This window comes from Balaenoptera borealis, assembly GCF_965194805.1.
Source record: "Balaenoptera borealis genome assembly, chromosome: 10".
NCBI classification, from domain to species: domain Eukaryota; kingdom Metazoa; phylum Chordata; class Mammalia; order Artiodactyla; family Balaenopteridae; genus Balaenoptera; species Balaenoptera borealis.
In genome coordinates, this window is record NC_138874.1 from 8,472,969 (window position 1) to 8,496,372 (window position 23,404).

General features: G+C 37.8%; 1 protein-coding gene across 6 annotated transcripts in view; it reads right to left on the reverse strand.

Moving 5' to 3' along the window:
* Nucleotides 1–23,404, reverse strand: part of RYR2 (ryanodine receptor 2) — a 777,004-nt gene that overhangs the window by 340,822 nt on the left and 412,778 nt on the right. For all 6 annotated transcript variants that reach the window (XM_082407544.1, XM_082407541.1, XM_082407542.1 and 3 more), the window contains 3 exons: nt 18,045–18,228; nt 15,580–15,715; nt 4,276–4,371 (listed from right to left, as the gene is read on the reverse strand). In XM_082407544.1, the coding sequence (XP_082263670.1) occupies nt 4,276–4,371; nt 15,580–15,715; nt 18,045–18,228 (416 nt within the window). The remainder of the gene's footprint in view (nt 1–4,275; nt 4,372–15,579; nt 15,716–18,044; nt 18,229–23,404) is intronic.

Genomic DNA, 23,404 nt, shown 5'->3' on the forward strand with positions numbered 1-23,404 from the left:
CTGGGACAGATTATTCCACTGGTTACAAATTTTTCCCTTTGAAAAATGATGAGCTTATGCTTTGCAAGAAATAGTTGTGCCACCTTTGGAAGCTTTAAACTATCATGTTTCCAGGTAGCAAAAGCTGGATTCGACATGAGCGCAAAGCTTTGGCAATTCATGACCACTCAAAGCCCCTTATCCTGCTTAACCCCAGACGGAACTTCATTCATGGCACTTGCTAAGAGTGGGAGGAATTGGCAGGAATCCCTAAGAAGGCCATTTTGATCCCTGCAAAACTATCTAAGGGAATAGACTGTGTAAAAAATAAGACTTAGAAAAAATATGCAGCCTCCTGACCAGCGGACTGTTCTTAGCCATCTCTTTTTTTTTTTTTTAATATTTATTTATGTATTTATTTGGCTGCACCAGGTCTTAGTTGTGGCATGTGGGATCTAGTTCCCTGACCAGGGATCGAACCCAGGCCCCCTGCATTGGGATCGTGGAGTCTTAACCACTGGACCACCAGGGAAGTCCCTAGCCATCTCTTGAAATGCTCAAAAACTATTTCAAGGGTTAAGAACATCCTAAAGAAACACCCAGCCTTCAGAAATACATCAACTCAATCAGTGTACTTGCTCATACAAGTCTTTTGTCTTTTCAATTAAATTTGACCCAGAGACATAGTCACACATGAAGTCTGGGCCAATGTCCGATTTATCTCCCCTCCCCCACAAGAAATTCATAGTGGTTGCTCTTAAAAACTGATCAGATATTCTAAGAAGGCTTTATGCAGTAGCGATACTGGTCAACTTTAGATAATGCAGAATGTGAACAAAAAAATCAGCTGCCTCTTTATATCATATAATGAAAGAGCAGACGCTGCCAGGGCCCTGGTCAGACTCTCATCCTCTCCATTCAGTGAACACTGCCTGATTTCCAACTGCCAGCGTCTGCATTTCTTTGCTTCGAGATTTGTTGTGACCACAGTGGTAGCCGGAGGAGCCCCAGAACTAACGTCTCCAGGGAGCAGCTCCAACCAATGACAGAAGAGAAGCTGGTTATTAACACTCCAACCCCCCTCGCCCCTCAGGTGGGATAACTCTGAGGCATGGGTCCGCGGAATCACCCCAACCCCAAGTAGCTCCAGATTCCCACGGCAGTAACCTGCTTATCAACGCACCCTCTCTGGCCCCTTCTCTACCTTGGCTCATGTCCACTCACGCCCCAAATAAACTTGCCCTTTGACCCTTGTCTCAAGGTCTACTTCTGGTGGAACCCAAACTAAGGTAAGCTTTTTCACTAACACATCCTTTTGCTGACTCTTTTCATGTCTTCATCAGATTTCTACTTAAGTTTAAACCAGTTTATTTTGAGTTTTGTCCATTGCCCTTTTCTGAAGGCAACTGAGAGCTCGTAGACCCCCAGCTCTGCTCTGCTGCTCATATACAGACACAGAAGCTACTCGTACAGCTGGGAGATTGACAAGCAGAGGAGAGTGTGTATTCAGCAATCCCAGATAGAGAGAAACTAAGATGATGCATATGGAAGCACTCAGTAAACAATACAGCATGATTGAAATACATTTATATTATTTCTGTGTGTGCATATACATATATATGCATGTCCTTATTGTTACTGTCTCTTTTAAAAACTAAGCAACATTCTACTTCCTCCAGGGGAAAAAACGCAGTTCACTAAAAGAATAAATGTAACTACAGCAGAGAAACCTGTTCAGTGAAAAAAATTTTAGATACTTAAAAACTAGGAGGCTACAAGGTAGAGTGAACATATTTCAAGCCTGATGTGAGGGAGCTAGTTTTCATCTTGGCTATAAAAATTAATTCCAGCATCTCAAAGCAGTCGTTTCAAGGTTCTATGCCTCAATTTTCTTCCTCCAAAGTGAGAATGTTAGGTGAAGCATTCTCTAAGGGTCCTTCCTACTGTTGACTTTCACCCTGCTCTCTCAGGGCACAGGCCTTCTATTTTAAGTAGAAATGCCTGCGACCAACACCTGGATTGGGAAATGATCATAGCAAGTAGCGATTTGTAGCCAATGGAACTGTGCCTGTAACTGACTAAACTGAAGACTGTAAACATTGGACTCTGTGTGGCAGAGCTTGAAACCATATGCAAAAGCCTCTGTGTCCCTGTCCTTTGAAGTAAAAGGCTTTTGCTTTAGTCTCTCAGGCCTCCCTTAAGTCTCAAAAGGCTGGCTCAAGAGTTAAAGATTAGGAAGTGTGAAGATGCAAAAACAAAGAACAGCCTTGGGCCCGGAAACTAGTAACAATTTAGACTATACATCTGCCACATAGCAGAATCACCAAACTCCCAGTTCCCTGAAATATACAGATAAAGGCCCGACACACATTCCTAGATTGTTTTTATAGGAAGCAGACCCCAACCAGATGAAAATTGCTGACCGCAAGCGCATAAACTCAACAGTGTTTGAAACCAGAAGGTTGATGATGCTTGAAACTTCACCTTGATGCCAACCAATCCGAGACCCGTGCATGAGCTGATCACACACCCTGCAGCCCCCTCCCTGAAAGCCATTGGGAAGCTCGAGTCTTTTGAGTGTGAGCTGCTCGTTCTCCTGGCTTGGTGTCCTGCAATAAACGCTGCACTTTCCTTCACCACAACCCAGTGTCGGTAGACTGGCTTTACTGCATGCCAGTGAATGAACCCAAGTTTGGTCCTGTAACAAGCTTAAAGGATGCTCTGCTCTGTTGTTTCCTTCTCTCTCTCTCCTCTTTTCCTTTGAGCTTTTTTTGATGTGCATTTTTTTTAAAGTGAAGCAGCTGATTTGTCCAGAATTCATACTGCATCCTGAAGGTTGCTCTGTTCCTTTCTCTTTCCAGATACTCCCTGGGCCAGGGAAAGAGACCAGCATACTTCTTGTATCTACTGGAGCTTGCCAACAATTCTAGATGCTTTGAACCAAGAATTTATCCATTTTGCAATCCCTGCCATCATCTTACTACTATTTGATCACTTCCTCCTAGTAGCGAATCAGTTTTTCCTTATTGAATATACTCCATATTGATTCATAGTCATCTCATTCATGCTGTGATACCCTGAAAACGCTTGTCTCATAATTCTTGCACCTTTTTTACCTCAACAATCTCCTTTCCTATTTTTGCCACCCAACAACCCAGGAATGCCTCAGAACTCATTGTTACTCAAATTTCTCTTAACTTAGATTTAAGTTCCTGAACCTTGAACTTTGAAATTTCACTCTGTGACTTAAAAGTAACCTCCTTTGATCATAGCTATCTGTTCTTCTACCTCTCTATCCATTCAGTTCCAACAAACCTGTCCCTGAGTGGGTCTTTATCATGAAAAATCATGGAATTATTTCTGTATTGACAGGTATATTATTTAGTGAATTCAAACTGTCATTCATTCAATCAACAAATACTATTAAGCCCCTACTAAGTGCCAGATGGTATGGCAGGTCCAGAGAATACAAAGATCAATAAGACCAAGGCCCTACCTTCAAGGAGTTCACTACTAATGTAGGAGATGGACAGGAAAAATAAATAACAGAAATGGGCAGTAGTGCTATAGAAGGGCAGCTAATGGAACACTATGCAAACAGATGGAGGAGCAACAGATTCAGTTTGGGGTGTCCCTGAGGCAATCTGCGGTGCCAGAGTTCAGGCAGGCCTGGTAAGCACAGGTACATCTCCACAACAATGTAAAAGTAACATACTTGTTAGAGACAGATGTATCAGATTTATTGCCTTTAACTATTTTACAATGATGCAGACTGTTTATTGGTATTTATTAAATCCCTTTAAAATAAACTATTGTGCTACATGATTTGGAAAACTAATTTTTTTTCCATATCTGTCCACATAATCATTTGAAGACAAGTTAAAAATGTGAATTCCAAACCAATCCTTTTTTTTCAAATTCAATTCACTTAAACTAAAGAACAAAAACAATTCACCCAAACCAATCCTTTTATATGTATGGTACTGTAATGTACTAATGTATTAGTACATTAGGAATAATTGATTTGAAAAGTAATGGGAATTCTGGCTCTTCAGTGGCTTTCCGAACTTCGTTCTTTTTTAAATGTAAATGAAGATACATACGGTCAGACTGCTTTTCAGAAATAACTAATGAAAATACCAATGATTTTAGCAATCAGTAAACTTTCTAACCTAGTAAAAGGAAAACGTTTATATTGCACTGAATCTCAGTTTTTAATGTCTTAAGGGACGTAAAATAGAAAAAAAAAACAAACAGGAATAATATATCACAAAAAGGAGATAGTGGAAAACATACCAGAAGAAGCTTCCAGTCTTTCCAATCGGCTGATTAACCAGTCGAGGGAGCCAGAAAATTGAGCACAGTTTTTACGATTTCCTCTAATTAGAGCCGCTGCAAAACAAAAAGTAGATTTCACAGTTACGTGATTTTCTAGTTCAAAACCAAAGTAAGCTAATAGTAGCCATAAAATGTTGGATCAAAAACAAAATACCTTTATTTTATACCTAAAACGCATACAAGTACACACATATATACATACACAAAAATTGAGACATTAAAAAAAGAACTGATATTTATTAATGGAGACTGAAAAAACTACTGCTTATTAGAAGGACTATATTTTGAGAAAGTAACATTTCATATTGGAAAGTCATAATGAAGGGTAATGGAAAAACCAGTGTCCTGGGAGTTTCCTCACTTGGATTCTAATACTCCTTTCTTTTAATGAGCTGTGAGACTAAATTATTTAATTCCCCTAGAGCTCAATTTTCTCACCTATATAATGAAGAAGTTAAGATAACATCAGTTTACCAGAAAATGTGGCACAAAATACTAGGAGATAGAACTGGTAACTAAGTTGTAACAGACACGCAAAGAGATATCATTAAATGTTACAGGAAAAAGAGGGTGGGAGGGCAGATGGCTAGTAAGTTTGAAAACCATTTTTCCCCCTGTATTTCTTCTTTCCATTTAGAGATTCACAAGGCACATTAAAGACTCTAAGAACTAACCCTTGCAATAAAGTCATCTATTCTAACTTTGCTTAACCTAGTGTTTTCTGCACTTCTTTGACCAAAGAACCCATCTTACATGAAATTCCTATGTGACCCTTAGGATCTCTTTCAACCCAACTGATATACTCAATTTAAAACTTTTATTGTTTCTAAAGCATTCACTTCTTTCAAAGCAAATGTGGTAAATAGTTTATGTAAATTCTACTCTTACACCCATAAGGTTGTTCAGAAACTCTATAACTGTTTATAAAGGGCTGATGAGGTTTTTATATAAAAAAATATGTTTAATGTGAAAAAGATGTTGCTATAAGGAAAATCAGTATTTAAAATCTGGTAGTGCTAGGGAACAGTTTGAAGAACTGAAGTTTGAGAACACCACCTGTTCATCTCCTTGTTAAGAGCAAAACAAAGGAGACCCTGTAGCAACAGAGTTCAATTAAACTTAAAGATTTCCTTCACATTTCCTCTTTCCTCCCCCAAAAAGTTGGCCTGAAAGTAAGAAAAGAAATAATGACAGAAAAGACAGGAAGTCTTCAGTTCTTGCAACTGCATAAGAAAAGCTCTTTTGTGAATGGAGCCCCCATAACATTTGTACAAGTATTACAAGGTGATGTATTCAATTACTTAGGCTCTCTTCCGGCTCTGGGACCAACAAGAACCAGCCACACACACACACACACAGAGGGACAAGTGTGTCAAGGATGAGGTGTAGGAGAGGAATGAGGAGTCCGATATGCTCAGTGGGACTTCTAACCTTAGCCTGTAGGAACATCTGTTCCTGACTTAGAACAGCAGCAACTGGGGGAAAGTATACGGTGAAGTTTTTGAATCTTTATAGAGTTTCATTTGTTTAAAATTTAACCCACTCCTTTAATTTTGACTTCTGGCTTTTAAAATTAAAGATATTAACTATTTTCTAGAGGTCAAATGTTAGAGATAAGGTAATTCTTGAAGAAACTAATAACACACAAATAAACCCTTTTAATAAACAATGGAACGTTTAAGAAAATCATACAGTAAGCCACAAAGAAGACTTCATTAAACTTACTACAAACAGAAATGATGTACAGACTATGTGCTCTGACAACAATGTAATGAAATTTGAAATTAGTAAGAAAAGCAGAAACAAAAATAAAACCTACATAAAAATTTAAACTCTCTCCTAAATAATTTTTTAGTCAATGAGGGAATCAATACCACAATTTTAGAATATCTAGTAAACATCAAAAATAGCAATGCTAACTTATAAAATCAATCGTCGATGGTCAAAACTTTACTTAAGGAAAAATAGACTAAACACTTTAATTGCTAAGTAACAGGCTGAAAAATGTTAACTAAACACTCCTTTCAAAATATACAAAAAGAATATCAAAAATATTAGAATAGGAAAAATAGAGAGCAATAAAAGCAGAAATTAATATGTTAGAAATAGTAGAAGTGATCTATGTAATAAATTGAAATATGATTGATCGATATAGTCAAGGATTCTTTTTAAATATAAGCCAAATACCAATGACATTAATCAAGAAAAAAAGAGAAAAAGAACAAAGTTAAGAAGAAAAAGGAATTATAAACACAGCCACTTCATATATCTCTGTACTGGAATTTTTGAACATTTAGGAAAGAGGATGGCCTCCAAATATATTTTTTTTCACCAGAATTGACCAAAGAAGAAAATCTAAATAGAGTAACAAACCATGAGTAATATCGAGAAGTATGTCAAAGACCAAAAACTTTTTTTTACATTCAAGAATTAAGTCATTTCTATAATAAACTGTTCCAAAGTAAAGAAAGTAAGAAAACCTCCCTACTTTTTTACATAGACAGTATAACTTTGATATCAGTGCCTACCAAAGAGAGTATGCATGTAAGAAAAACTAGAGGGAATGGGAAAAGAATCTAAAAAAGAGGGGATATATGTATATGTATAACGGATTCACTTTGCTGTACAGCAGAAACTAACACAATATTTTAAATCCACTAGACTCCAATAAAATTTTTTTAACAAAAGGAAAACTAGAGGGAACTCTTACCTATGAAAGCAGATCCCAAAGTCTTATACAAGGATGGTATTTACAAACCATATTCAGCAGTGCATTAGCAGCATTAACTCAAGTGGGGCTTCATTACTCCAGTGAGACAGAAATGTATTAGGAAATCTGTTAATTAAGTCACATGAAACAGATGATGATCTCAATAGACTCTGTATGTACTTCTAATCAAAAGAAAATTAAACTCAAACAGAATGCCTCCTGAATATTATGAATGTCTGTGTGCATGTGTGTGCACGTGCAGAGTATGTTTCCCAAATAAACAGAGTGTGTGACTTATTATAATTCAGCAAGTTACCCATGAAAAAATCAGCTGAGTTTCTAAAGTAATGGAAAAATATACAGAGAAATACAGGAAAGCTCATCCTAACACTATTTATAATAGCAAAGCACTGGAAACAGCTTGAGTGTGGGCTAAATAAATGATGACACATCCCTTCAGTAGGGTGGAGTACATCCACTAAAGCCTGATGAAGGTTTATAGTCACTGCCGAGGAAAGATGTCCACAATACAGAAGTCAGTGGAAACAAATGCTATAAAAGAATATTGAGACTGTGATCCCATTTTGGTGAAGTAAATGTATATACTCGATATGCGTGTGCACAGAATGGAGAAATTGCGTTTTTTAGAATATTTCTTAGAGAATGAACTGACTTTTTGAGAAATAGATCATGATAAGTTCCTGGGATAGAAACAGACCTTGAGGAACATTGATAAGGGTGGGAGAGCTCTCCCCGGGTCAAAAGGAGAAATTTTCTTATTCTAAAATGGGGGGTGGGGGGAAGGAATGAATGGAGCTGGGAGGAAAAAGCGTCACCCTCTGTGACACGATTCTGCACAGGGACCCTCTGAAGCCACAATAAATTCTGTAAAATAAATAAACAAGCAAACAAATAACTCACAAAGCCTGGATAAGAATGGAAGTTTGTACGAACCAGTGAGGAGGTGATGATCTGCTGCAAGATATTACGTAACCTCAGATAAACATCAGATAATAAGGAAGACGCATGCAAGTGGGAGACAGTGTAACCAAATAATGCCCCTAAGTGTACAGATATCAAAGGGAAATCTTAAGTCCACCCCAGTCCATCAAACTGGAACGTGGACCAAGTCAACTAAACCTTCAGGGGGATCAGGCCACAACTAATGTCCACTAGCAGGGATTTGCTATTGTTTATGTATGCACGTGGGTGTGTGAAATGTTTTATGTGTACTTAATGTTATATTTAGAGTCACAGAAATATTTTTTAAAGCTTATACACCAAAATGGGTGGTTACATTTAAAAGTTGTTTCTACCTTCTTTTTTTGGTCAATTATCTAAGTTTTTTATCATGAAGATGTATTCATTTTTAAGTTAAAGAACACAATAAGGTTACTTTCTTTTTAAAAAGAGAAAGGAAAACAATGCCATTAATACTGACAGTGGCATTAGCTATCAGATGGCTCGGAGCGCCACTCTCATGGCCAAAGAACAATGGCAACTTTACATTGTACCTCAATGTACAGAAACAAACTCAAGACAAATGTAGCTTCATGCATGCTATACCTTAAAATACTCTGTTATTGCTGCCTAATTGGCCTGGAAGAAAGTTAAGACCTTTCACCCGCCATACTATTTTTCCTCATTTATTTAAGAAATATTAACGTTAATGCATCAGCCACTATGGTTGGCCCTGCAAATACAAGCTTGAAAAAAGTGTGAATATAATACAATGGTTTGCAGGTCTTCTTCTAGCATATTCGAAGCTCCTTTAGAGCTGACGCTCTGTCTTACTACACTTTTGCACATTGCCTGAAACTTAGAAGGTATGTTATTTCTTAAGGAATAAATAGTATCCAGTCTCTTATGGAATAACATCGGTGGTTAAGTGCAAACTTTATTTATATATTTTTTAAAATAAATTTATTTATTTATTTATGGCCGCATTGGGTCTTCGTTGCTGCACGCGGGGCTTTCTTTAGTTGCCGTGTCAGGGGCTACTCTTCAATGCGGTGCACGGGCTTCTCATTGCGGTGGCTTCTCTTGTTGTGGAGCACAGGCTCTAGGCACATGGGCTTCAGTAGTTGTGGTGCGTCGGCTCAGTAGTTGTGGCTTGAGGGCTCTAGAGCACAGGCTCAGTAGTTGTGGCGCACAGGCTTAGTTGCTCTGCAGCATGTGGGATCTTCCCGGACCAGGGCTCGAACCCGTGTCTCCTGCGTTGGCAGGCGGATTCTTAACCACTGCACCACCAGGGAAGTCCCAATTTAAATACTATAAACACATTTTGAACTAAGTGCATATGATGGAAGTGCTAGTTCAGTGAACCAAACTTCTTCTGGTGCTGAGTAACTCATTAAATCCTTAAACTTTTATCAATCAGAATACGAAATGCAAGTAATATTGGCACTTAATTGAAAAATCATTACTGTTAAAAATACTCTATTCTGTATTTCTTACTAGTATCATAACATCCCCATGTCTTCATGCTTTTGTGTTTTAAACTCTGACTCAAAATTTCTCAAAATACTAACAGAATCAGAAAATTACAGATGGACTGAGATATAGGGACTTCCAAGATAACTCTCACTTTTAACATAAATTTTAAATACTGATTACCTGCTTCGTATCAGGCACTGTTCTAGGTGTTGGAGACACACAGGAAATAAAACTATGTTTCCTCTTGGAGTTTACTTTCAAAGCCTAGAAATACTAAGTGAATAGGCCTTAAACAGCACAGACAAATGAGGAGGCAACAGAACTAGAATCCAGAAAGATATTTATAATATTCAGATTAATAAGTGAACACTCCTAAATCTTGAAAACCATAAAAAACAAAAACAAACAAAACAAAAAAACCCTCAGAATGTTGTTGAAGAATTTAAGAGTGTAGTCTGTGGGTTCCCAGGTAGGCTGCCCCAAAATGTGCCTCTATGGCATATTGAGTATTTTGAATTAAAGTTACTTAAGAAATGGCCAAAGCAAGAGGGACACTCTGACCCTCCTTTCTGTCTCCCTGAGAGCAGGAAATAAATCTCTCACATGAAAGATTCATTCATATTCCCTGCATCTGGAGGTATAAGGATAAGCTTACCACCAGAAACAGGGAGTCTGGGCCAAGAAGCCTTTGTAAACACACCCTGTTACTTCTATAATTGACAACCCAAAGCCCAAACTCTGCTTAGATTCTTCATTAATTGGGCACTCAAAACCCAAGTTTCTTTGTCCTGTCAATTCCTCACAAATTTATTGTCTCTTTGTCTAAAAAGTATAAAAGCTGCCTCCTTTGGCCACTTCTTAGGTCTCATTTCTATGACCTCCATGGGCATGAATTAAAATCTACTTCTTTTTCTCCTGTTAATCTGTCTCGTGCCAATTTTATTAAGGACTCAGAAACTGGTAACTTCTCCCATCCTAAAAGATTAGCTGTCTATCCTGTTTGTTTCATACTTCGAATTTTCATAACATGAGTAATCATAGGGAGAATTTGCCAAAGAGCATTTCTCAGGACATCTTCAGAAAATCATCCTGGCTTGCAAGCCTCCTGTAGATTAATTGTGTGGATGTCAGAAAAGATGTATGAAAGCATGCCACAGCGATGCGTTTCAAACTATGAATATCGGTGTCTATAATAGATCCTTAGGTCTTCCAGATGGCAGGCTCATAAATCTGCTTTTGTCATTCTCCACTTAAACACATATTAAATATATCCATGTCAAATTTTTAAACTGTTACAGATTATCATTCCCACCTTCTCCCTTTTCTCTCCATGCTAAATAAACCTGCTGAAGTAAAAGAAGAAGATTTCACACATAACCTCATGAAAGAACCTACTGTCTACCTTTTTGCAAGAATGGGGAGGAGGCTTAATAAATTTGAAGTTAATGATACTTGAAGCAAACTTTCTGATAGCTGGGTAAAGAGGGACAATGAGATATAAATATCACATTGAACTCCAAGTACTGCTGCCGATCTGACACTTCTCCAGCCAAGGTGAAATACACACTTACGTATACGTCTACCTGTCTTATGATTACACCGACTTCAATAAAAACTACCGGCGTCAGTTGGTTCTTCAGTCAACATAAGATTTTATTCACTATTTTTTTCCTGATCATGAAATCAGTACTCACTACAATAAAAACAGATTATCAAGAGTGGTCAAAGGAACATTTAAGCCACAGAATCTCTCATAGTTCTATTCACCTGAAACAACCATTATTAAAACTACCATGTATATATTGAAAAAGATTCTCTTTACATGCACTGACATATTCTATTTTTTAACTCAACTGGGATGAATATATTAACTTTTCCTTTCATTATCAATTATCTAGCATTACACATTTCTGTTACCTATTTTTTTAATTATAAAAGTAATACATGGGGCTTCCCTGGTGGCGCAGTGGTTGAGAATCTGCCTGCCAATGCAGGGGACACAGGTTCGAGCCCTGGTCTGGGAGGATCCCACATGCCGCGGAGCGACTAGGCCCGTGAGCCACAACTACTGAGCCTGCGCGTCTGGAGCCTGTGCTCCGCAACAAGAGAGGCCGCGATAGTGAGAGGCCCGCGCACCGCGATGAAGAGTGGCCCCCGCTCGCCGCAACTAGAGAAAGCCCTCGCACAGAAACGAAGGCCCAACACAGCCAAAAATAAATAAATTAATTAAAAAAAAAAAAGTAATACATGTAAATAGGTTAAGAATACATGTTCATTAGAACACACAGAAAAATAAAAGATCTCTCCCCCAAGAAGCAGCCACCTACCAGCTTTCTGTGCCACCTTTCAGAAATGTCCAATATATATACAAGAATGTATATGTCTCTACAAACTTTTAATTTTATGCAGTTGGAATCTAACTATGCATACAGTAAGCATCTTGCTTTTCTCCCCCCTTAATCCCATATCCTAGATTGCCATACTAAGAAGACCAGAAACCTAGCCTGTTTCATACAGTTTTCCAAATGGTATACTTATCTCAATTTTCAATAACACAGTTTTACACTCTATAGGTATACTATTACTTATGTAACCAATCCCCTGTTGATAGAAAAATTGTTTTCAATTTTATGCTACTTATAAACAATTTTTCAGTGGACATCCTTTCCACAGTTGCACAAATATATCTCTAGAATACACTTCTTAAAGTAGAAATTCTGAGAGTAAAAGGATAGATACATTTAAAGTTTTACGTGTATTGTTGACCGAGGTTTGTTTGGTTTTTTTAAATTTCATCAATTTATACTCCCACCAAGAAGATACTATGCAACATTTTCACCAATGATGGGTATTACCATTTTTTTGGTCTGTGCCAATCTAATAAGTGAAATATGATCTCTACTTATTAGTTTAATTTCCATTTCTTTACTTGCCATGTTGAGAAGCTTTTATTATTTTATTCATTGTTCTGTGAACTACCTGTTACCATCTGTTGTCTGTTTTTCTATTAGACAATATTCCCTTTTCTTATACGTTTATGAAAACACTGTATATTACAGAAACTAGGCCTTTGTCTTTCATATAGATTGAATATTTTACAAAATTCCCATCTGTTTTTTATTTTGTAATGATATTATTTATCCTAAAAGTTTAATTTTCATGTAGTCAAATTTATCAGTCTTTTACTAATCACTTACTAACATGATTTAACAGTAATGTGTACTGAGATGGTTGAGGCAGTAACTGTACACCACTGTGGCTGGCTTTGCTATTTACAAAGCCTGTCTCTCTTACTCAACCATAAGCTTGATGAGAGCAGGGACTATATCCTGCTAACAACTGCACCTCATTGCCCAGATTACGGCATATCCCCTAGCAGACACGCAATTAATCTTTGATGAATGGATGAAGCTTCTATCAAAACCCAGGTCCATTGAACTCCAAGCGGTCTCTGTTACCAAGGGTGCCCCTTCAGGAGACTATACAAGCAATTAAGAGGAAAGATATTTGAGAAAACAGATAAAAGAGGAAAGGAAGCTTTTCTGAAGATATATATATATATGTATGTGTATATATATATCTCAAGTATTTTGCCTCATATATATATAATATATATATACACACACACATACACGGGGGTAGGGGATTAGCAAAAACCCTCTGAGGAAGAGCCGTGTGAAACTATAAAAGTTAAAGTTAAGAGAGAGTGTGTGTGTGTGTGTGTGTGTGTGTGTGTACATGTGGAAAGTACGTTCAGAATTTATGTCTCTCGTTGCATGAAAAAATTAGTTTAAAAGCCACAAAGCATGCATTGCCTGAAATCACTGTGTGCTCTCTTAGTGACATATATGGTTATTATGCTATCTTCCATTATGATGTGAGTTCTCGGGGGTCCTAATTATGTCAATTTTAAGTAATAGCTCCCTTAAATCCTTCCTTAATCAAATGGGATGTAAAGAATTAAGGAAATAAATGCATATACTTACGAAATATATGCTGTATATATACATACATACTTAATATAGAATATATATTTTAAATAGAAATATATATTTCCTGTATATCAAGTCTCTGATATAAAATAATTCTAGACAGTCTGGAGGGATAGTACTGGATTGGAGGTAAGGACAGGCAGGACATAATGCCGAGTGACTAGAGATAAACTGGCTGAAGTCACAGGTGAAAAGGAAGGGACAGACCAGCCACGGGCCTTGAGTATTCCAAAGACTAGAACAAGAAGTTATACACCAAGTATCAGAGAGTCAATGAAAGTGCATGAGGAAGCGTGTGAGGGCTTCCCAGAGTCTAAAATAAAGATTGGTGGAGAGACGGGGCGGGCGGCGCTCGCCGCGAGTGAGTGGTTCAGCGCGGCCCCGGCTCCTTGTGCTCGCCTCACGCCGGCCCCAGTCGGCAGCAGCGCTGGAGGCCCCGGGCCTGTGACCACAGAGAGGGAGCCGGGGGCCGGACAGGAGCGGGGCGGTGGCGGCGGCGGCTGAGGCCCAGGCCAGGCCCCCTCCCCTCAGCCTCCCGCCCGCCCGCCTGTCCCGCCCCCGCCGGCGGCGCCCCGCCCCTCCCCCAACCGCCAGACTAGCCTGGTGCGGGGGCCGCGCGCGAAGACATGGGGGAGAAGCTGAGGCCGGAGTCGCCCGTGGGGGCCGAGCCCGCCGTCTACCCGTGGCTGCTGCCGGTCTACCTGGCCAAAGCGTCCACCAGCAGGTGAAGGGGAGAGGCGCCTGGAAAAGACAGGGACTAGCCAAGGGATTAAAACCAAGATTGCTGGGCTTCCCTAGTGGCGCAGTGGTTGAGAATCTGCCTGCTAATGCAGGGGACACGGGTTCGAGCCCTGGTCTGGGAAGATCCCACATGCTGCAGAGCAGCTGGGCCCGTGAGCCACAACTACTGAGCCTGCGCGTCTGGAGCCTGTGCTCCGCAACAAGAGAGGCCGCGATAGTGAGAGGCCCGCGCACCGCGATGAAGAGTGGCCCCCGCTCGCCACAACTAGAGAAAGCCCTCGCACAGAAACGAAGACCCAACACAGCCATAAGTAAATAAATAAAATAATTAAGTAACTTAAAAAAAAGTAATTAAAAAAAAAAAGATTGGTGGAGAAAAGAAGTGGAAGCACAGAGATTAACCAGAAATCTCACAATAGCCAGCTAGCAACACGGTCTCAGGTGTTTACATCTCAAACATCTGCTGAGCACCGTCTACGCACCAGAGATGCAGGCTACCAATGTATGAAGTGTGTGATGCTGGGTTCAAAGAATGGGTGAAGTAATAGAATGTAGCATTTCAGCCCGGAGGCAACTACGAAAAAAACTTTGTTCCTCCATTTTCTGATGAGGAAACCAAGAGGAGGGTGTGTCTGCAATAATCATGATGCTACAGCCTTCTATCAGCTAATCCAGAACTTTCCTTGCTATATCCAACAGTTCCAACTAAAGTTCCTTTTCTAAGACATATTTAAAAGGCAGAAACAACAAAAACAAAAACAGAAGTGGAGGAAGAAAGCATGACTATGTTAACGAGGGAGAAGATGACAACGAAAGTATCCAAAAGAAGTGGGCATATATGATAAGAAGAACAATAATATGCTAATGTTAAGCCTCTGACATACATCATCACACTGAAGTCATCCAACAACCTTATGAATGTCTGCAAAGCGCAAACAGGAATGCATCATAAACCACTGCAATTTTTGCTGAGCATATGCCAAGTTACCTAGAAGTTGCAGATACAGATCTCCACAAGCTTAGAGAAGGAGACTGGTGGAGATCCCTGGCAAGATGGGGTTGTGAGGAGTCAGATGGGCTCTTGTATGACTAACTTCAGAATCAAAAAGGGAACATTTAATGCACATCCCTACAGAGGTCCCTCGCCTACAAAACTACACCCTAGACGACTCGCCCCCTTTAACCAAAGGCAAAACTACTGCTCTGGCCCCCTGTCACGCTCAGAGATGGGTTTAAATACTAAACATCATTGACTTTAGCGCAACTAAAGGAAAACTTGAAAGCCTCAAGTAAGAAGCATGTTATAAAGCTGCTGTAACTGTTACACGATCATGTTAAATAGACATAAGTCGGGTGCCTTGAAAGCCCAATCATACTTCTTACCCAGCAACTCATACAGAGAATTCAGAATCGATTTCCAAGACTCCCCTGCTTCTCTCCCAGCGACATCCGCAAAGTGTGCAGCGCTGCTGTACACGTGCAGCCTGTCTATACACTCGAGTACAAGGTTGATCATTCCCTGGAAGGGTAGAAAAATCCCCATCAGAAACTGCGATTCGGCTCACGGGCAAAAAAAAATGCTCAGTCGGTTTTTTTTTTTTTAAAAAGCCTGGTGTAAAGTAAGTCCGTTCATCATAAAGAACACTGACCTCATTTACTCAAAGGACAGGAAGAAACACGCTTGCATGTGAAATAAAATGTTCCTGAAATGATTCGAGTGGTTTTTAAATCCTGAGTGCTGTTCTCAAATAGAAGCAGAACAATATAAAAATACGTATTTCATACTTACATTTGCAAGGCTTAATGGTAGAATGATGAATCCGTCATAACAGTATTCTACCGTAAGTGAAAGGGTTCAGAGTGCGCCACCCCAAAATATGCCACTTTGGCGTAAGGATTATTTTGGGCTGAAGGCAAGTGAGAAAAAGTGGACACGGAAAATTCGCTACCCTTCTCCGTTCCACCAGGAAGGGCAGGAGGATGCTTGAGACAATGCTTGATCTACACATCAAACCAGCCCTTAACTGCCCACTAGTTTCTCCCATATATTTCCTTCCCATAATTTGTTGACCCCCCCAAGCTCAAAATTCCTTTCGTCTTATCACTTCCCTACAAATTTATTATTCTTTGTGTTAAGATGCTATGTAAACCTGAGTTCTAACCACTCCTTGGAGTTACCCATCACTGAGTACTCCCATGTATACACATGGTGCACACATTAATAATCTATTCGTTGTTCTCTTGTACATCTGTCTTTCGTCGGTCTAAACTGCAGGGCCCCAACCAATGAACCTGAGTAGAGGAAAATGATTTTTCCCCCTACCCTGCATAAGCATAAGAGCAGATCCTTACTTTTAGGGAGGATACCATCATCATCATCATCATCATTCCTTTTTAATAGTAAACTGAAGATATACTACATTAATAAAGAAAAGCTCATGAAAACATATCTTTAAGGCAAATCACAAATTCATTACAGAACTCTGTAAGAAGCTGTCTACTTTTCAAATTATGCTTTTACTATTATTTCTAGATCAAGGTTGTCAAAACGAGGCAAAGCCCATGAAAGGAAGAGCTAGAAAGAGTTGACAAATTAAATTAACTTACTTCACACAAAGAATGTAAGAGACATTATGACCCTAAGAACATTTCTAGGTTCCCATTCAGATTGTCTTATATGAGAAATTGAAAAAAACACTAATCCAAGTCAATATTTTAAATTTTCACAGCCCAATATTTCATTTTATTTTTCTAGATATTAAATAAGTGTAGTATACCTAACAGTTTGGCATGTACAAAAAGAAATGATCCCAATAAACTATTCCATGTTGCTATTATAGGTTTATGTTGACATTTCCTGTGCTTTCATGCCATTATGAGCTCTAGATAGGTCATTTCTTTTGTACACAGTGAAAAAAATCCTCAAAAATTAATGTAAGTTTCAACGGCTTTTGATGGAAAATTAGGAAACAGTTTTAAAACTAGAAGAACATAGGTTTAGGAACTATGGGAACTCAACCATGTCCACTAACCTTTTTTCCTAAATACTTTTTACAAAGATACTTTCACTCAGAAAAATGCATTAATCCACATACAGGGAACACTGAGAAGAATGGGAACACTTGCTGATCTGGCCTGATTTGCCAGCTCAACTCTGACATCCTCCCACTGAAATTCTTGAATACATGGTACTATTTCAGACACTAGCATCAGGACCATTAGATGTATCACTTGGTCCTTCTGTTATTCTGCCTATAAAATATGCACTTGAGCTCTTTTTAGCAGGGGAACTTTCAGAAAATAAAATCACAGAATCTTAAGATATGCAAAAAGAAAAAATGGGGGTGCTCTGCCCAAGCAGGGAGTCTGCAGCCTGCCTCCCAGGTGGCCCTCTCCCAGTCAACTTCCATCCCCAACACAAAGCTCCAGTGGATCCTGAAGCATTTCCAAGGAGCCCCAAGGAACCTGCTGAACACTTCGAAAACCCTTGTGCTTTCCAAAGCCTGTATCCATTTAGACGCTTTGAGAGTCTGTTTTTATATAACGAGCATAAAGCAAACTACTGTGCAACAATGATCAGAGTGAAAGCTGAGCAGACAGTAAAATAAAACGTCTTTTGCCAGAGAAGCGAAGAGTGTCATCTTTTAAAATTAATACTTACTGAGAGAGAAATAAAAACCGTTGCAGGATTCCCCCAAGGCCTGGTTCCCTTGTTCCCTTGTATAGCAGTACACCTGCTCATGTATATCTCAAAATGCAGATGTCAAATAGATAGAGAATCTTCCCCACCAAGAAGTTGTTTCCCCAAGACAATGACAGAAAAGAAATGATCATTGGTAGAAACTCACCTCTTCCTGGAAGAGATTCTGCCGATTTTTTAGAGCTCGTAATCTGTTCTGCTTATCTTCATGCTCTAAGTGCTCATCTGGTGGGTGGAAGTAGCCAATCAGGTCCTGCAGACTTAGACTTACAGACTCTATCGGTAAGTCTACAGTGGAAGCCTTCGCTTTTTTGCTGAGAGCATCAAGGCCCCTAAAATAAATAACAAATGTTTCTCCACATCAGTGATTCACAATTTTATTTTATTATTTTTTAGTCTATAGATGATTGAAAGCTTTACTCTCTCTCCCTATATGCCTGTAAAAGGAACACATAAGAAAGGCCCTAATTTTCCTCAAACAAAAATAATGAATATATTCAAATGAGAAATGTTATATTCCGTCAAATATATACAATGCTATATTTAAAACACCAGTATCAAGAGAAACTCATCTAGAAGAAAATCTAAAGGATCTGGAGAACCAATGCCTACAAAACCAATGGTCTAAATATTTATAAACCAACTGATTTTCATTTTAAAACACTATATACTTCACCATTTGAGATGCAATTTCCCAGGCTCATAATTCTGACATTTACTTGTTCTGTTTTGTTTTGTTTTTGGCATAAACACCGTTAACTGCTATGCTATCACTGACACTCACTGCCATCCTGCCTAATTCCTGCCAATTTAAAGATATATCCCAATGATAATAATTTAGAAAATTCACTTATTAATCAGAAAACAATACATTAACATCCTTTTCCATTGTCTGAAAGAGATGTATTTAAGAAGGAGATTAAGAAACAGCATCGAGTTGCATTTTCCAGCCTTTGAAGAAAAGCATATGACTGGCATGTAAATGTGTTAATTTGTTGGTCTTCTGAGACTCTGAATTTTAAAACTCATAGCTTTGTATGTATCTGGAAAGAAACACATTAAAGCATAATGTCTGTGAATCAAAATTATTCCAAAATAAAAAGCTCAGTAAAAAAATACCCAACAGATACCATAAAAGAATGGGAAAATGCCTATACTACAGTTGATATAGTAACACTCATATTAGTCATGACAAAATTTGATACATAAAACATTATACTGCCTTTTCTGCCCTCTGCATCGGCAAAATTATATGGCAATATTTTATTCCAAGGAAATATTTCTTTCTAGTTATCTGACTGTATTACAATTTATATTTTAAAAAACAATAAAAACCTTATAAATGAAAAATTAGCTTACCTTTGAACTTTATGATGCTATTATTTAAAATATATCATCATTTACATAAATATTACTAATAATTTTGGAATATTATACTTCAGCTTTATAAACAGTTCAAATAGTAAAACTGTGTGACTATCTTAAAGTTTCTACCTGTAATTCCAAATCAAGTATATCAATGAAATTCATCTATTACCTTGTCTTGTCATCTATGCAAGGCCTTCTATGCCCAAAAAGCAACAGACATGACTTGTCAGAAGAAAATTATTTCTCCCTTTTTAAAATGAATACTCCTATGCAATGTAACATTGCTGTTCTAAACATTTTAACCCATTAATTCTAGTTGAATGATAAATACAACAAAGTCAAATTCAAATCCCATCATGCAAAAGTAAATAAAATTCAAAAGTAATTCAAATATAATATCTACATTTTTCAAACCTAAAGAGAAATAATAGCAAATGTCAGTTTTTAGGTTATTAGGTTGAATATATCTGCTATCAGAAATGTAACCATTCAATTGCTTTCCAGGAGAAGCCTCTTGTCAGACAAATGCTATCCAAGGCTCTTAAAACTGTTAATGATATTTCAGCAACATCTTTTTCATTCCATCTCCCAGCATAATGGATATTTTTAAAAATAAACAAATGGGACCTAATTAAACTCAAAACCTTTTGCACAGCTAAGGAAATCATAAACAAAATGAAAAGACAACCCACAGACTGGGAGAAAATATTTGTAAATGATATGACCGACAAGGGATTAGTCTCCAAAATTTACCAACAGCTCATGAGGCTTAATATTGTCAAAACAAACAACCCAATCAAAAAATGGGCAGAAGACCTAAATAGATATTTCTCCAAAGAAGACATACAGATGGCCAAGAGGCATACTGAAAAGATGTTCAATATTGCTAATTATTAGAGAAATGCAAGTCAAAACTACAATGAGATATCACCTCACACCAGCCAAAATAGCTATCATCAAAAAATCCCCAAACAATGAATGCTGGAGAGGGTGTGGAGAGAAGAGAACCCTCCTACACTGTTGGTGGGAATGTAAATTGGTACAGCCACTATGGAGAACAGTATGGAGGTTCCTTACAAATATAAAAGTAGAGCTACCATATGACCCTGCAATCCCATTCCTGGGCATATACCCAGAGAAAAACATGGTCCGAAAGGATACATGCACCCCAGTGTTCATTGCAGCACTGTTTACAATAGCCAAGACATGGAAGCAACCTAAATGTCCATTGACAGAGGAATGGATAAAGAAGATGTGGTACATATATGCAATGGAATATTACTCAGCCGTTGAAAAGAATGAAATAATGCCATTTACAGCAACATGGATGGACCTAGAGATTGTCATACTGAGTGAAATAAGACAGAGAAAGAGAAATATCATATGATACCCCTTATATGCGGAATCTAAAAAGAAATGATACAGATGAACTTATTTACAAAACAGAAACAGATTCACAGACTTAGAGAACGAACTTATGGTTACCAGAGGGGAAGGGATAGTTAGGGAGTTTGGGATTGACATGTATACACTGCTATATTTAGAATGGATAACCAACAAGGACCTACTGTATAGCACAAGGAACTCCGCTCAATGTTACGTGGCAGCCTGGATGGGAGGGGAGATTGAGGGAGAATTGATACATGTATATGTATGGTTGAGTCACTTTGCGGTGCACCTGAAACTATCACAACATTGTTAATTGGCTATACTCCAATATAAAATAAAAAGTTAAAAAAAAATGTTAATGATTCTAAGTTTTAGGACTATCCAATAAAGAGACATTTTTCATCTTAATTTATCAAGGACAAAAAAAATGAAAAAAAAAATAATTGGGGGAAATCAAAGGTGGTAGAAGCATGCTATGTCACAACGAAAATTAAAGCCATGAATTCCAGCTCTACATTTTATAATTTGAAGATTAAATCATATTGCAAACATACATTCCTCCCTTATCCCATTTACTTCAAGAATACATTCATTCACTAATATGTATAAAATGGATAATAAGAACCTGCTGTATAAAAAATAAATTCAAAAATTAAAAAAAATTTTTTTTTAAAGAATACATTTATTAATATACCTAGAGGAAAAAAAGCTATACCCTTTTTTTTTTAACAGTGCAGAAAAATAGAACCCTTTCCCCTATACATGAAAACAAATGCAAACACACACACACCCTCACACACACCTCACCACCACCACTACCCTAACCTTGGGGAGAGAGACCAGAAGGGTCACAGAAAATAAACTGCATAAGAAAATTACAAATGAACAAAAACAAAATAGATCTCAACTTCCACTCTAAGAAGTAAAAAAGAAAGGTCTGAGTCTACATTTTTTTCATTTTTTAAATGAGTCTCTTAATAGTATATAGATCTACATTAATAAAATGAATACCTAAAAAATTTTACTTTGAAAAATATATGGATATTGTAAAATATTATAAAGATATTGAGGTTTTAAATACTTTTAGTGCTTTCATGAATGTGATAGAAGGATCAAACTATGTTATTTAAAATAACATACCCTTTACAATGTTCTGTAATTATGTAAAACTTTTCAAAGTTTCGAAGCTATATTAAAGAAGCTATATTAAATTACATTAAGCTATATTAAAGTTATATAAATTCAGGAATTCAAATAGTTCAGTAACATTAACAAGCACATAAGTAAAATCCATATATATAGAAATATATATAAACATGATGAATTAAATAATATAATCAGCAGGTGAGTATTCTAGAAAGAAAAGAAGAGAAAACAATAAAGCTAAATTAAAATTCAATTTTTGAAAAACTAATACATAATTAAGGTCAGTTAAGTGTAAAAAAGAGAAACAGACTCATTATCTTCATCCATAGCATCTGTTACATGATCACAGGAAAGAGACACACTTTTAAAAGGAGATGCTGGATAACTAGGAAAAGATGGTAGTTTGATGATGGGCTTGTGATTAGAAATCTGAAGGAGAAAAAAAAATCAATATAGAACTAGCAAAGATTAGACTACACTTGCCAGGGGAAACATGGAATCTCATCTCGAAATACGAATTTCATGTGTCAACTACGTCTGAGTTGCTTTCAGCCAAGATAAAGTGAATCAACCCTCCTCCCCCTCCAAAAAAAACACAAGACAAAATATTTGGAGAAGAACACATTTCAAGACACTGGACATCAAGAAATAAAGGATAGATATGATAACAACCAAGGTGAGTCCTACAATGGCTCCACTTTGCTTTAGAAGAATTTCTAGGCCACGATACAGGTATGGGAACCCAGGTGAGGCAAAGAAGACTCCCTGAGTTGAGCAGACATTGCTGAGAGTCTGGGAGACCTAGGTTGCTAGAGTTTGCAGGACACAGTACCAGAGAGGAGACTGCTACACAGGAGTGGACTCTAGAGAAATACAGAGTGTCCCCCTCAAGTATTCAGCAGAGGGCTGATGAACACGTACACGTGAGAAAACTACCAGGGCAGGGAACAAAGCCTTCTGAAATAATTAGCGAAAACAGTAACCGATACTCACACGGGATGTGAAATGGTGCCTCCTCCCATCAGTCAGATTGGGAACCCTCATAATTCATGGGGCATCAGGTTGAGTATACAGATGGTCTTGCCTCAAGAGTGGGGAATAATTAGCCCTAGATTTAACACGGATCTGCTCCCACCCCAAAAATCCTAAAAGCAAATTCCAGAAGAATCAAACATAACCAAGTAACTTAACTGCCTCCCAGAAAAACTCAAAAATATTGACAGGAAGACAAAAATATCCAGTACCCAACAAATTTACAATGTCTGACAACTAAACAAAAATGACCAGATAGGTAAAGAAGAATAAAATATAATCATCAATAAGAAGAAAAATCAATTAACCAAAAGAAAAAAAAAGTCAGCCTAGAATGTTATACCCAGAAAAAAAATCACTTAAAATGAAGGTAAATTAGGACATTTTCAGACATACAGTAGCCAAAGTTTCCATCTCCAGGAGACCTGCACCATAAGAAATGTTAAAAGAAGCACTTTGGAAGTAAAGATAAACTACCCACAGGAAATGCAAATCCTCAAAAAAATAATAAAGATTAAAACACCTGAAATGGCAACTATATGCACAAAATATTAGGTGCATTTGTTATTACTT